This window comes from Macrobrachium nipponense, chromosome 12 (genome assembly GCF_015104395.2).
Source record: "Macrobrachium nipponense isolate FS-2020 chromosome 12, ASM1510439v2, whole genome shotgun sequence".
NCBI lineage: Eukaryota > Metazoa > Arthropoda > Malacostraca > Decapoda > Palaemonidae > Macrobrachium > Macrobrachium nipponense.
In genome coordinates, this window is record NC_087205.1 from 50,229,492 (window position 1) to 50,245,542 (window position 16,051).

Below are 16,051 nucleotides of genomic sequence, written 5' to 3' on the forward strand. Positions count from 1 at the left end.
GTGATGATTTGAAAGCGCCTCGGTGGCGTGGGTGGTATGGTGTTGGCGTTCCACCTCTGTGGTCGCGAGTTCGATTCTTGGCCATTCCATTGAGGAGTGAGAGATGTGTATTTCTGGAGATAGAAATTCACTCTCGACGTGGTTCGGAAGTCACATAAAGCCGGTGGTCCCGTTGCTGAATAACTACTGGTTCCAAGCAACGTAAAACACCATACATACAAACAAACAAACAAACGTTATGATTTGAGTGTCATTTGTTAATAGGAAATGAAGGAAGTGACGTTTTCCTAGTCAGGATATGTGATGTCATAATTATAACAACACCTATTTGCGTATTCTGTACTTTTTTTTTAATGTTGAAGGACGCTGCTTGCGTCACGGCATTCATAGGTAATAATGGAACAGGATTTGAAGAGCGACTGTGTCTGTGGGCGGTTCTCTTTCGAAAACGGAGCTTATATTTCACCACTTTCTGGTCGGCGTGAGTCTTCATATACTAACTGCTGTATAAATCTTACATTCCTCCTCCTAGGAATGACACTGTTATTTTGATAAGACTTTTCGGAAAATGAAGTTATAGGTTCGCTTTCCTTATTCCGAAGTCTTCTATAAGAACCAACCTTGTTCCAGTTGCATACATAGATATTAGGACCCGTCCTGTTGAATTTTAGAGGAACTCGAAACTCTATGCACCGTTATCTTGCTTTTTCTTTAACCCTTACGTATTGCGGCTGGTGTGTATGTAGTACGTAGATGCTCTTTTGGGTTCACCTTTTACTTTCTTCGAGTTTTTCACATATGTGCAAACTGCCGAGGACATTTACTTTACATTGCCCTGATTCGTATGAATGTGTAGTCATTTTATTATTATTATTATTATTATTATTGTTGTTATTATTATTATTAATTAATAATAATAATAATAATAATAATAATAATAATAATACATAAATAAGTTATGCCTTGGAAATGCTGCAGTTTGGCTAGTAGTAAGGCATTCGTTTTATCGAATCAATAGCTTTTCTTATTGGTTGGTAACTTTATGTAGTGTCTGTATTACAAGAAAGTTGTTGCATTTTACGTACAAATTGTGGTGTTGAATACGGATGGTCAGCTAGATAACATAAGTCTTCTGTAGTCTATGAACAGATAATTTCTTTATGGCTGTGTTGAGCGATGATGTCTCGTTTGGCAGACTTCAGTTATCATTTTCATAGTATGGTGTGAAAGCCAAGAGAGTGTCAAGAAAAATGGAAGTCACCTCTTCTAGTATGATACAGATCTGATTTCAGGATGACGGAAGACAAGATAAACGGATTTTCAAGTAACTAATAGATTTTTATACTTTCGATCCAGGCAGAATTTCCCTCTTTCTATCCCTTCTTGCGGTGCTTGCTAAAGCACTGACACTTGTGGAAGCAAATATGTTGTGGTAGGTATCGTTTTTAACGCATTGTAAATTCTTGGTCACGCAGTAGATCTCCTGACCTATAAGATGAACCCATTTTAACAGTCACAAGGTATGGATATTCTCCATCTACTTTCGTCGAGACTGTTAATAACCGTCTTATTCATCACTTTCTTATGAGAAGCCGTTGAAATTCTTAGGCTATTTAAAACCACGATCGACATTATTATTATTATTATTATTATTATTATTATTATTATTATTATTATTATTATTATTATTATTATTATTATTATTATATAGACGTCAAACTACATATGACAATACGGTAATGGTAATATTGAAACAAATTATGAGATAAGACGACTAACAATTGCATACGGTAATGGGAAAGGTTATGGGTTTGCCTTCATTCTCCACCATCATTTTGGTTTTTGCCTTCATTCTCCACCATCATTTTGATTTTTGCCTTCATTCTCACCAAACATCTTTTGGTTTTTGCCTTCATTCTCCTCCATCATTTTTGGTTTTTTTTTGGTTTTTTGCCTTCATTCATCTCCATCCATCATTTTTGTTTTTGCCTTCATTCTCCTCCATCAATTTTTGTTTTTGCCTTCATTCTCCACCATCATTTTGGATTTTGCCTTCATTCTCCTCCATCATTTTGGTTTTTGCCTTCATTCTCCTCTATCATTTTGGTTTTTGCCTTCATTCTCCACCATCATTTTGGTTTTTGCCTTCATTCTCCACCATCATTTTGGTTTTTGCCTTCATTCTCCACCATCATTTTGGTTTTTGCCTTCATTCTCCTCCATCATTTTGGTTTTTGCCTTCATTCTCCACCATCATTTTGGTGCCTCATTTCTCCTCATCATTTTGGTTTTTGCCTTCATTCTCTCCATCCATCATTTTGGTTTTTGCCTTCATTCTCCACCATCTTTTGCCTTCTTCTCCATCATTTTGGTTTTTGCCTTCATTCTCCTCCATCATTTTGGGTTTACCTTCATTTTCTCCATCATTCTGGGTTTGCCTTCATTTTCTCCATCATTCTGGGTTTGCCTTCATTTTACCTTTCCTTTCATTCTGGGTTTATTTTGGGTTGCCTCATTTGGGTTCTCCATCAGGTCTTTTGGGTTTGCCTTCATTCTCCACCATTATTTTGGGTTTGCCTTCATTCTCCACCATTATTTTGGGTTTGCCTTCATTCTCCACCAGCATTTTGGGTTTGCCTTCATTCTCTACCAATATTTTGGGTTTGCCTTCATTCTCGGCACAATATTTTGGGTGGGCCTTCCCATTCTCCCCACCATTCATTTTGGGTTTGCCTTCATTCTCTACCAATATTTTGGGTTTGCCTTCATTCTCTACCAATATTTTGGGTTTGCCTTCATTCTTTCCTCCATTAAATTTTGGGGTTTGCCTTCTTCTCCCTACATTTTTGGGTTATGCCTTCATTCTCCTCCCATCCATTTATTGGGTTTGCCTTCATTCTCTTACCAATACTTTTTTGGGTTTGCCTCCTTCCTTATCCCATTTTGGGTTTGCCTTCATTCTCCACCATTATTTTGGGTTTGCCTTCATTCTCTACCAATATTTTGGGTTTGCCTTCATTCTCTACCAATATTTTAGGTTTGCCTTCATTCTCTACCAATATTTTGGGTTTGCCTTCATTCTCCACCATTATTTTGGGTTTGCCTTCATTCTCCTTCCACTACCAATATTTTGGGTTTGCCTTCATTCTCCTAACCAATTATTTGGGTTTGCCTTCATTCTTCCAACCGTTTTTTTGGGTTTGCCTTCCAATTCTCCACCATATTTTGGGTTTTTGGGTGGCCTTCATTCATCCTCCATCTTTTTGGGTTTGCCTTCATTCTCCACCAATTATTTTGGGTTTGCCTTCATTCCTCCTCCATCCAATTTTATTTTGCCTTCATTTGTCTTCTATTACCATATTTTGGGTGTGCCTTCAATTCTCCTCCCTCATTTTGGGTTTGCCTTCATTCTCTAACCAATAATTTTGGGTTTGCCTTCATTCTCCTCCATCATTTTGGGTTTGCCTTCATTCTCCTCCATCATTTTGGGTTTGCCTTCATTCTCCTCCAACATTTTGGGTTTGCCTTCATTCTCCTCCATCAATTTGGGTTTGCCTTCATTCTCCTCCATCATTTAGGGTTTGCCTTCATTCTCCTCCATCAATTTGGGTTTGCCTTCATTCTCCTCCATCATTTAGGGTTTGCCTTCATTCTCCTCCATCAATTTGATTTTGCCTTCATCATCCTCCATCAATTTGATTTTGCCTTCTTTCTCCTTTTAAATTTTGGGATTGCCTTTCATTTCCCTTCCAATCCATTTTGGTTGCCTTCATTCCTTCTTGGTCATTTAGGGGCGTTTTCCTTTCATTCTTTCCTCCATCATTTAGGGTTTGCCCTTCATTCTCCTCCAACCTTTTGATTTGGCCTTCATTCTCCTTCCATCAATTTGGGTTTGCTTTATTCCTTCCATCATTTTAAGGTTTGGCCTTCATTCTCCTCCAACATTTTGGGTTTGCCTTCATTCTCCTCCATCATTTAGGGTTTGCCTTCATTCTCCTCCAACATTTTGAGTTTGCCTTCATTCTCCTCCGTCATTTAGGGTTTGCCTTCATTCTCCTCCAACCATTTTGAGTTTTGGCCTTCATTCCTCCTTCCTTCATTTAGGGTTTGCCTTCATTTATCCTCCAAATTTTGGGTTGCCTCATTATCCTCCATCATTAGGGGTTTGCCTTCATTCCTCCTCCAACCATTTTGGGGTTTGCCTTCATTTCCCTCCATCATTTAGGGTTTGCCTTCATTCTCCTCCCAAAACCATTTTGGGTTTTGCCTTTCATTCTCCTCCAACATTTCGGTTGGCCTTCATTCTCCTTTAAACATTTGTGTTTGCCTTCATTTCCTCCATCAATTTGGTTTTTGCCCTCATTTCCTCCATTTTGGGTTTTGCCTTCATTCTCCACCAACATTTTGGGAGACCTTTATTCTTTCTCCATCAATTTGGGTTTGGGCTTCATTATCCTCCAAACCATTTTGGGTTTGCCTTCATTCTTCCTTAAAACACGGGTTTTTTGCCTTCATTCTCTCCAACATTTTTGGGGTTTGCCTTCATTCCTCCCCCAACATTTTGGGTTTGCCTTCAATTCTCCTCCATCATTTGGAGGGTTTGCCTTCATTCCCCTCCAACATTTGGGTTTGCCTTTCATTCTCCTTCCAAACATTGGGTTTTGGCCTTCATCTCCTCCCATCAATTGGGTTTTGCCTTCATTTCTCTCTGTCATTTAGGGTTTTGCTTCATTCCCAATCCAAAATTTTTGGGTTTGCCCTCATTCTCCTCAAAATTTTGGGTTTGGCCTCATTCTCCTCCAACATTTTGGGTTTGCCTTCATTCTCCTCATCAATTTGGGTTTGCCTCATTCTCCTCCAAAACATTTAGGGTTGCCTTCATTCTCTACCAAATTTTACCTTTTTTTGGGTTGCCTTCATTCTCCTCTATCATTTTGGGTTTTGCTTCATTCTCTCTCAGTTTTGGTTTTGCCTTGCATTCTCTACCAATATTTTTGGGTTTGGCCTCCATTCTCCGCCCATCATTTTTGGTTGCTTCATTCTGCGCCCATTATTTTGGTTTGCCTTATTCTCGACCATTATTTGGTTTGCCTTCATTCTCCAGTCACATTTTGGTTTGCCTCATTCTCTAGCAATATTTTGGGGTTTGCCTTCATTCTCTACTAAATGATTTTGGGTTTCTCATTCCTTCCATTCGACCTGTTTTTGGTTTGACTTCCTAATTCTCTCCATGTTTTGGGTTTTGCCTTCAATTCTTCCTCCATTCATTTTTGGGTTTTGCCTTCATTCTCCAATCCAACACTTTTGGGTTTGCCTTCATTCTCCTCCATCGTTGGGTTTTGCCTCCCATCCTGCCTCCATCAATTTGGGTTCCCTTCATTCGTTTTTCGGTCACCATCAATTTGGTTTTCTTCTCATTCTCCTTACCAACATTTTTGGGTTTTGTGCCTTTGCCCCATTCTCCTCCGTTCAATTTTGGGTTTTGCCGTTCATTCCTCCACCAAGCCTTTTGGTTTGCCTTCATTCTCTAACCAATTATTTTGGGTTTGCCTTCATTCTTCCCCAGCATTTTTTGGTTTGCCTTACCATCTCTACAATATTTTTTGGGTTTGCCTTCATTCTCCCTCCATCAAATTTTTTGGGTTTGCCTTCATTCTCCATTAACCAATATTTTGTTTTGCCTTCATTATCCAAAACGTGCATTTTTGGGGTTTGCCTTCATCTTCTACCAATGAATTTTGGGGGTTGCCTCCATTCTTCCTCGCGATCTTTTGGGTTTGCCTCAATTTCCTTCGCACATTTATTTGGGTTTTTTTTTTTTTTTTTTTGTTTTTTTTTTTTTTGTTTTTTTTTTTTTTTGCTTGCATTAATAACACCATTATTTTGGGTTTTGGCTTCATTCTTTCCCCCCAGCATTTTGGGTTTTGCCTCCATTCTGTCTTACAAAATATTTGTTGGTTTTGCGTCGTTCCTTCTTCTTAACCCACACACCCAGGGTTTTGCTTCATTCTCTACAAATTTTTGGGTTTTGCCTTCTTTCTCCTTACCATATTTTGGTGTGCCTTCATTCCTCCACGCCAAACTTTGGTGCCTCATTCTCGCTCCATCGTTTTGGGTTTTGCCTCCATTCTCCTTCATTCCAAATTTGGGGTTCCTGCATTCTCCACCATCCCATTTGGGGTTTTGCCTTTCATTCTCCTACCATACATTTTGGGGTTTTTGGGCCTTTCGATTTCTCCTCCTGTGCCAATTTGGTTGCCTTCATTCCGTCCCACCAATAATTTTTTTGGGGGTTGCCCTTCATTCTTCCACCATTATTTTTGGTTTGCCTTCATTTGGGTCTTTTCCACATTTCAATTTGGGTTTGCTTTCATTCTCCACCAAGCATTTTTGGTTTGCCTTCAATTCTCCACCATCAATTCAGGGTTTTCCTGCAATTCTCCACAAGCCTTTTGGTTTGCCTCTCATTCTCACATTAATTTTTGGGTTTGCCTTCATTCTCCACCATTAATTTTGGTTTGCTATTCTCACACCATCAATTTTGGGTTTTGGCCTTTCATTCTGATTTACCAAGCATTTTGGGTTGCCTTCATTCCTAACTCCGTCAATTTTGGGTTTGGCCTTCATTCCTTCCACCCCATTGTTGTTTGCCTTCATTCGCCACCAGCATTTTGGGTTTGCCTTCATTCTAACTACCAATATTTTGGGTTTTTTGGGTTTGCCTTCATTCTCACCTCCATCATTTTGGGTTTGCCTTCCATTCTCTAACCAATATTTTTGGTTTTGGGTTTGCCCTTCATTATCCAACCTGCATTTTGGGTTTGGCCTTCATTCTCTAACCAATATTTTTGGGTTTGCCTCTCCATTCTCCTCCATCATTTTGGTTTGGCCTTCATTCTCCACCCCATTTATTTTGGGTTTGGCCTTCATTATCCACCATTATTTTTGGGTTTGCCTTCATTCTCCCACCCCCCCAGCATTTTTGGGTTTGCCTTCATTCTCTACCATAATTTTGGGTTTGCCTTCGTTCTCTAGCCCAATTATTTTAGGGTTTGCCTTTCATTCTCTACCAATATTTTGGGTTTGCCTTCTTTCTCTACCAATATTTTGGGTTTGCCTTCATTCTCCACCAACACTTTGGGTTTGCCTTCATTCTCCTCCATCGTTTTGGTTTTGCCTCCATTCTCCTCCATCAATTTGGGGTTCCCTTCATTCTCCACCATCAATTTGGGTTTGCTTTTTCATTTCTCTTCCCAACATTTTAGGGTTTTGCCTTCATTCTCCTCCGTCAATTTGGGGGGGGTTTTTTTTTTTTTTTGCCTTCATTCTCCACCAATATTTTGGGTTTGCCTTCATTCTCCACCATTATTTTGGGTTTGCCTTCATTCTCCACCATCATTTTGGGTTTGCCTTCATTCTCCACCAGCATTTTGGGTTTGCCTTCATTCTCCACCATCAATTAGGGTTTTCCTTCATTCTCCACCAGCATTTTGGGTTTGCCTTCATTCTCCACCATTATTTTGGGTTTGCCCTCATTCTCCACCATTATTTTGGGTTTGCCTTCATTCTCCACCATCAATTTGGGTTTGCTTTCATTCTCTACCAACATTTTGGGTTTGCCTTCATTATTCTCTCCCGGGTTCAATTTGTTTTGGGTTTGGCCTTCCTTCCTCCACCAGCATTTTTGGTTTGCCTTCATTCTCCACAGCATTTTGTTTTTGGGTTTGCCCGTCATTTGTCTCCCCAGCATTTTTGGGTTTTGCCTTCATTCTCTACCAATATTTTGGGTTTGCCTTCATTCTCCTCCGTCAATTTGGGTTTGACCTTCATTCTTCTCCATTTTGGGTTTGCCTTCATTCTCCTCCATCATTTTGGGTTTGCCTTCATTCTCCTCCATCATTTTGGGTTTGCCTTCATTCTCCTCCGTCAATTTGGGTTTGCCTTCATTCTCCACCAATATTTTGGGTTAGCCTTCATTCTCCTCCATCATTTTGGGTTTGCCTTCATTCTCCTCCATCATTTTGGGTTTGCCTTCATTCTCCTCCATCAATTAGGGTTTGCCTTCATCTCCACAATTTTAGGCGGGTTTGCCTTCATTCTCCTCCATCAATTAGGGTTTGCCTTCATTCTCCACCATCAATTTGGGTTTGCTTTCATTCTCTACCAACATTTTGGGTTTGCCTTCATTCTCCTCCATCAATTAGGGTTTGCCTTCATTCTCCACCAGCATTTTGGGTTTGCCTTCATTCTCACCATTATTTTGGGTTTGCCTTCATTCTCTACCAATATTTTGGGTTTGCCTTCATTCTCCTCCATCATTTTGGGTTTGCCTTCATTCTCTACCAATATTTTGGGTTTGCCTTCATTCTCCTCCATCATTTTGGGTTTGCCTTCATTCTTCTCCATTTTTGGGTTTGCCTTCATTCTCCACCATCATATTGGGTTGGTTTGCATTCTCCTCCATCGTTTTGGGTTTGTTTTTAATTCCCACCATCATTTTGTACTTGCTTTCATTCACCACCGTTGTTTTGGGTTTGCTGGAGAATGAAAGTAAATTCAAAACTATGATAGAGAATGAAAGAAACCATCATAGTTTTGAATTTCGTTTCATTCTCCATCATTGGTTTGGATTTGTTTTCATTCTACACCATTGTGTTACCTTTGTTTTCATTCTCCATCATTGGTTTGGATTTGTTTTCATTCTACACCATTGTATTACCTTTGTTTTCCCATTGTGTTACCTTTGTTTTCATTCTCCATCATTGTCGTTGGTTATTTCATTCTCCATCACGGTTTTTTTTCTTTCATTCTCCATCATTGTTTTTGCGTTTGATTTCATTCTCATCATCCTGTTGGATATGATTTCATTCTCCATCATAATTTTTGGTTTGCTTCATTCTCCATTATTGTTTTGGGGTTTGCTTTCATTCTCCATTATTGTGTTTTTCATTTTCCATCATTGATATGTGTTTGTTTACATTCTCCGCTATCGTTTTGGGTTTGCTTCATTCTCAATTATCAGTTTGGGTTTGCTTTCATTCTCCATCATTGTTTTGGGTTTGTTTTCATTCTCCACCATTATGTTAGCTTTGATATTTTGCTCCATCTTCAGTTTGTCATTTCTTCATTCTCCATCTTTGTTTTGGGTTTGTTTTCATTATCCATCATCGTTTTTGGTATGCTTTCATTCTCCACTGTCGTTTTGGTTTACTGTTATTCTCCATTATCGGTTTGGGTTGGTTTTCAGTCTCCAATCATTGTTTTGAGTTTTTTTTAAATTCTGCAAAGTCGTTTTTGGCTTGCTTTCATTCTTTGACGTTGTTTTTGGTTTGCTTTCACGCTCTGACATTGTTTTTTGTTTGCTTTCATTCTCCATCACCGTTTTTTGTCCTTTCATTCTCCGCTATTGTTTTTGGTTTCCTTTCATTCTCCATCATCGTCTTTCTCAGTGAATCATGATAGAGTTTTCCTTTTATTAAGGAAAATTGGTATTAACGAGTCCATTCTGCTTGTCTTGCGTTACATGAGCAAAACAAAGTTCAAGAGCTCTATTGCAAAACCATCTGTTAATAAGTTCCTTTACTCAAGAGGGAACTTATGTGTATAAGATTGCTCCTTTCTCTCTCTCTCTCTCTCTCTCTCTCTCTCTCTCTCTCTCTCTCTCGTCTCTCTCTCCCGTACTTGTCCCGTTCTCGAGTCGTCTCGTCCTCCAGTCGTCTCTCTCTCTCTCTCTCTCCTCTCTCTCTCTCTGAACAGTGCAAACATCAGACGACAAATACGGCAGTTTAGTAGCAGTTGCTGGTTACTCATGTGTCACATCACTTTGGCATTGAAGAAAATGTTACTTTATTTTTTTTTTAATAATGATTGACCTCGATTTCTATTGAGTAATGCGTTCCAGTTGTGAGGTGACTTAAACTACCATGAAATTGTAGCCTTGGCTGCGGAGAAGGTTGTATAAGAGTTCATGCAAGGTTTTCTGGCCTCTTCAGTGGTTACTGGATGTGGCGCTGCTTGTTCTGATTTGAGCTTCCTTCAAAGATTTTTCATTAATTTTTCCCGTCATCTTGTTTGGGAAGATTGTTCTCACCACTGGAGTGAAAACGCAGCCTTCATCCCGTTCAGTCGGAGGAAATGTACGTAAATATCTCCTTGAAATATTTTTGAAATTGAACAACTTGATTTATTGCGGAATTGTTATTAGAAGTGAAGATAGCAGAAGAAACGAGTTAGTAATAAATGCCGTTTCCCTCACTTCCTGTGGCTGCTGTCCTAATGATGATGATGCCGACGGAAGTTGTGATGAAGATACAGTTCCGGCCGCGCAAAGAGATTCGTATATCCAGTTCGTCATCGCGTCAGGATGTGCTTTCGACACTCATAATGAACCTGAGATTTTTGTTGAAAACGACGGTTTCTTTTCGCGATGATGAATGGCTGTGCATGTTGATGGGTGAAGCTGTCTGGATGCTGTCCCGTATAATAATTACTACGCCATGTCGATGTGGCAGTTACCCTTAACCTGCGGACTGAAATCGTACTGGCAAGCGTTTGCCAACATCATGATGATTATTATGACTATATTATTGTGCATTATAATGACTATTATTGTGTCATTAAAACCGCCTCGATGCATTTTTTTTATGTGATAGTTGCAAATTCAGCCACTGCCAGTGCCATTTAATTCACTCCTGTCTTGTGGGGAAGTACGTAGTGGGGCTGTGATGGGTTGATGTTATAAGAAGAGCAGACGAGACGCACAGCAGGCGTCATTCAATCCTGATGGATGATAATAGATGGAAATGAATATTTTCCCAGTCATCCCAGTGTGAGTGAATTTTTCAGTTTCTATGTTTCTTAGTAAATGGCCTTGCATTTACTTTATTTTATTTATTATTTACATACTACATCGTTAATCAACCATTCTGAGCTTCCTGCAGTTTCCCCATGCATTTTAGTTTGTCAGACCCCCCCCTTCTTTGTTTTAACAGATTTGGTCATGGGAACCTTCAGTGCATATTTTAAAAGGACGTGCATTTTATCCACAGTATCTTTAAATAATTTCTCACTATGTTTTGACATGCAGTATGGTGAGAGCCCCGTTTGCCTTTAGTAAGTCAACACAGTTTACTCTCGGCACAAGAACAGATTGACTACACATTGACACAACAGTTGGTTCATCGCTTATGACTTTGCGTTGTTTACTGCTCTTCCAAATTCAAATGCCTTATAGTGTGTGTTTGTGTGGTGCGGCGCCCAGTTTGGGTGTTACGCCATTCACAATATGCGCACAGGACAAAATGGACTGGTGCGAAAATGGATGTATAGTAGTAGTGCAGAGGGAGATGATAATAATGAGAGAAATTTAAGAAATAAAAGAATTTTTCTTAAGTTCACATGAGAAGATTTTGTGAATAGATAAAGGTAAAGAAGCAGGGCACTGATATGTAGAGGGCTTCTTCCAAGTTTTGCCGGCGAAGAAGATCAAGGCTTATGTATATTATAAGAACTGGGCTTCGCGGTCTGCACGCTATATGGATGCTGACACAGCAAGACGATTAGATTGCACTATTTTATGAGAAGCTGGAGTTCTGAGGTTAAGAGCAGTATTCATTGAAATAAAACCTAATATTATGACTAATATTGATGAACTTGAGTTTTCATATTGTTTTTCGTTGATGTGCGGTCATTCTTGTTTGCAGATGCTGACTTAACTGGTTAATGAATAAATTTCTTGGCTGCTTTGTATGAATGTGTGATTGATGTCTATGGGATTCATATTCGTCGCACCGTTGCTCTCCTTCGTCATGAATAGCGTTTTTGTTCGTTCTCAGTGTTGCTGTCAAAAGCAGTCGATCTCTCTTAATCTGTTCTGAAAACTTGGATGAGGTGGCATGTGTAGCCTGACCGCATAGACGTGTTGAGTGTAAGAATGGTGACGTTCTATGCATGGGGTCTCGTCGATGACTTGAGCACTCGATTCATCCTGGTTAATGCTATGGTGTCCAAAACACGGCCGAGACCAGCTGAAGATTTTCGGTCTGTCCGACCACAACCACCGGTGGCCGGCCATGCAGTGCAGTCCTCCAAGAGTGCAGTCCGTCGCAGTGCACAGCCCAGCCAACCCGTTACCCCTTCCCACTTCCCCCTTAACCCCTTACCCCCTTTGCTGCCAAGCAGCTATTATAGTGGAGGGAAGTCGGGTTTTCTTTGGTGGTCCTTTTCTTTTGCTTGAATCAGAGGTTCGATAAATGTTGTTCAACGTTACGTGAATCGAGGTGTCATGATTAACCGAGGAATATTTTTCTCTGGCATTTGAGCATATATTAATTAAATAAATTGGGAATATAACTGAATAAACATTTTCATAACATTTCTTCAGCCACTTTCATTATGATAACTAGGAAATGTGCCGTTTGCTGTTTTACAATTTGGAAACCGAAATGGAAGCACGACAGGTTTTCTATGTGCGAAGGTAGAACGAAGAAAGCGGTAAGGTCAGCAGCAGGTAGATACTTATAGATAGATACCGGTACTGTGCACCCTACTTGGTGGCAGGTACAGGCGGGAAAGTGAGGTCACGGCCAAGTTTCACCGCTGCCTCCTCACTCCTACTTCCTCTTGGATGCCCACTCCCAAGTCCGTGCCCAACTATAGCCCTCAATAACCGCTAGCCAAGACGCGCGCTCTCTCTCTATCTCTGGTTAGGTAGTGTACGTACACGGTAAATACAATGGTTTCTTTTCTTAATGTCAAGAGGCGGGCTGTAAGGTTTCTTTCGAATGTATTATTTTCTGCACACATTGTAGTACCCACACTTCCTGGGCTTCGCTCGTTTTTTTTTTTTTTTTTTTTTTTTTTTTTTTTTTTTTTTTTTTTTTTTTTTTTTTTTTTTTTTTTTTTTTTTTTTTTTTTTTTTTTTTTTTTTTTTGCAGGTCAGCTTATGTCGCCACGAATTACTGCTTGCATTCAATGTGTATTGGTACTGATCAAATAGAAAAAAAAAATTCACACCACGGTTTGTTCATTTTCATAATCCCCGAATTTGAGTCACTTTTCCAAAAACTAGGGGCCCTGGGACACTATAAGTAAATCGCTCTCCTAAGGGCATTTCGATTAATAATGAATTTCGCAAACTCTTGTCCTTGACGGGTGACAAGATTATTTCATGTCAACATTTTTGCTCTTATATCAGGGCAGTGTTTCCTCCTCCTCCTCCTCCTCCTCCTCCTCCTCCCAGCCACACTTCATAGGCACCAACTTTTCTTCTTCTCTTGATCTTCCTTTTCAGTTGTATAGACGTTTTTTACCACTTTATAAATTCTCTCTTGCCATATAATACCTAGACAATATATCTCCACCACTTGCGCTTTAGTTAATTTTACTTTAATGTTGAAACCACATTTCACTTCCATAATGAAAAGTTGACTAGGCATTTCTTCTACACATTCCGTCTTTGTTCTCCTGGGCACTTCTACACATCACGCCTACAGGAATGCCCAGACTCCCTCTTCTAGCCTATTTTAAAGATTTGCTTTCTCTCTCTCTCTCTCTCTCTCTCTCTCTCTCTCTCTCTCTCTCTCTCTCTCCTTTTTGGCTGGCAAGAGGTCATTTTGTTTAGGTTCTTCTGTTAATGATGCCTTTACAGCCCCCATGATTTCTGTTTAATCAAGTTAACTGTCTGTCTGTCTTGAGCTATAATTGCACAAGAAACTACAGTTAGTGGTGGAGAAGGAAAACGTTTAATTAGAGCAGTATTACTTCAGCTCTGAAGTTCCTGATTTCGTAATTCATACGTATTATATGTATATTCTGTATGTAAATTGTTTGCAGGTCTTTGGTTTTAGCTGATTTGAAACAGCGATTTGGCTACAATTTTTTCGTTAAGGTTTTATTAATGTAAGTTTTTTTTTTAATTGTTATTCTTTTAACATTCCAGTACCGATTTTGACAATGGTATTTCGAAATATGAAACTTGCAGAGTGTGTGTGTATGTGTGTGAGGAGCACCGCTCATCTAACGTTTCTCCTTCCTTTTTTGCAGGGCGTTAATCAAGACAAACTTGGCATCTACATCAAGAGTGTTGTTCCTGGAGGCGCTGCTGACCAGGTTAGTTGTACACCCTTCTCTCTCTCTCTCTCTCTCTCTCTCTCTCTCTCTCTCTCTCTCTCTCTCTCTCTCTCTCTCTCTCTCTCTCTCATGTGGCTTTACTTCCTCAGATTGCCTCGATACTTGAGTGTTTCTTCAAGATGTGATCATGGTGTTTTAGACTTGGCGCCATTTTGTAACCTTTTGTCAGGTTGAATTGATTTCTCTTCTTTCACCTCATCCTTTTGATGTCATTCCATTTCCTTACTTAATTTGAATAGCCGGTTGGCAACCTGCCTTATTAAACAGTTCCTTGAAGCCCCCTTATTGGGTTCCCGCTTACATTGACTATGATACAATCAAAAGAAATGGCTTCGTAAGTGTTGTGTTATGGTTGTTGACATGATGTATGTTCACCAAGAGCTCTGATCGTTTCAGCGCTATTGCTGATGCTGGCTGGATTGAGCCCTTTTTCACAGGAGACTTGCGAACAGATGTCTTCGTGAAATCGAATTGGACCACCTTTGGTAATAGTTGTTTTCGGAATTCCAAAGATTAGCGCATTAGATGAGAGAAAAACTCCCTCCTGGCTCATTTTTATCCATTCTCGACTATTTTACCAAAGCAATTTATATATATATATATATATATATATATATATATATATATATATATATATATATATATATATATATATATATAGGCTATGCAGGTATATCACAAACATCCATTCAGGAATTCACAGACAACCACATCAGAAGGAAGAAACATTTATTTGAGACGTTTCGCACATACATTGTGCATCTTCAGTCAGTTGAGATAAAAACACGTACATATTAACATTAAATAAAAACAGGATTCTTAATATAGTGAAAAATACAAGACTAAAATTAACTTAGAATTGACAGAAAGGACTAAAAATTAACGACAAGTAAAACGAAAAAGTAAAAAGTACACAAAAAACAAATGCCAAGGCGCAACCAACCGTTAGTTGAGAAGGAAGGAAGTAGAATGACTAGACTTGGGCAAGAAGTTAAAACGTTGACTATGCCAGATAAAGCGGAGAAGATGAAACTCCACTATTCAGTGAGGGAACAAGACGTTTAATATATAATGACTCTAGAGTGGTTAGTTAATCAGAGTCCTTAACTGAACCTAAAATAGAGAAGTGCTGTATCTTCAACTCATTCTTGCAATTGATTGCGTGATTTTTTATGTTTGAGTGTTCAGGCCTACTTAATTTTTTACCCGTCCTAAAACTAAAGCCCATGTGACTGCAGTATCTCATCTGCAGCAGCCTAGTCGATCCAACGTAAATACCGGGACATCCCGGGCGCGTAAATTTGTATACCATGTTAGATCGCATGAACTGGTGCAGACGATCTTTGAAGCAGAAAAAAAGAGCCTATTTTGCTTGGGTTGTCAGATATGAGTTTTATATTTAGACAGAGAATTTCTCTTTCAATAATTTTAGTTAGGTGTTGTGAAAATTTGCTATTGTATATATATAATTAAAGGGCATCACTCCTTCAACAATTTCAAATCTAAGTATTTCCCTGGTTCTAATTCACTTGAGGAAAACTGCACAATTACCATTCTATATTTCTACCTAAACAAAAATCAAATATAATACTGGTGGTAAATGATACTCTCATAAAAATTCAAAATATATTAGTGAAATTCACAATCTCAGTGACATTGTTATTGCTTTAAAACAAAAGTTTAATTAATTCTTGAATGAATTATTAAAATTAAATCAAAGTTTATCAAGAAAATTAATTCAAATTATAAAGCAATAATTAAATTTGAAATTAAATTTAATTAAATGCAAATTAATTCACAAGTATTAAATTAAAACAGTTATACAATAAAAGACTATTCAAACTAAAAATTACATAAACTTTTAATTTACCAATGAATTTTCAACTTGCAAGGTTCAGAGTCTCCTATGTATTATTAACCC

General features: G+C 38.8%; 1 protein-coding gene across 16 annotated transcripts in view; it reads left to right on the forward strand.

Moving 5' to 3' along the window:
- The window catches only part of LOC135224522 (afadin-like), a 573,724-nt gene that overhangs the window by 512,033 nt on the left and 45,640 nt on the right, over positions 1 to 16,051 (forward strand). For all 16 annotated transcript variants that reach the window (XM_064263577.1, XM_064263587.1, XM_064263579.1 and 13 more), the window contains one exon: positions 14,044 to 14,109. In XM_064263577.1, coding sequence (XP_064119647.1) covers positions 14,044 to 14,109 — 66 coding nt within the window. The remainder of the gene's footprint in view (positions 1 to 14,043; positions 14,110 to 16,051) is intronic.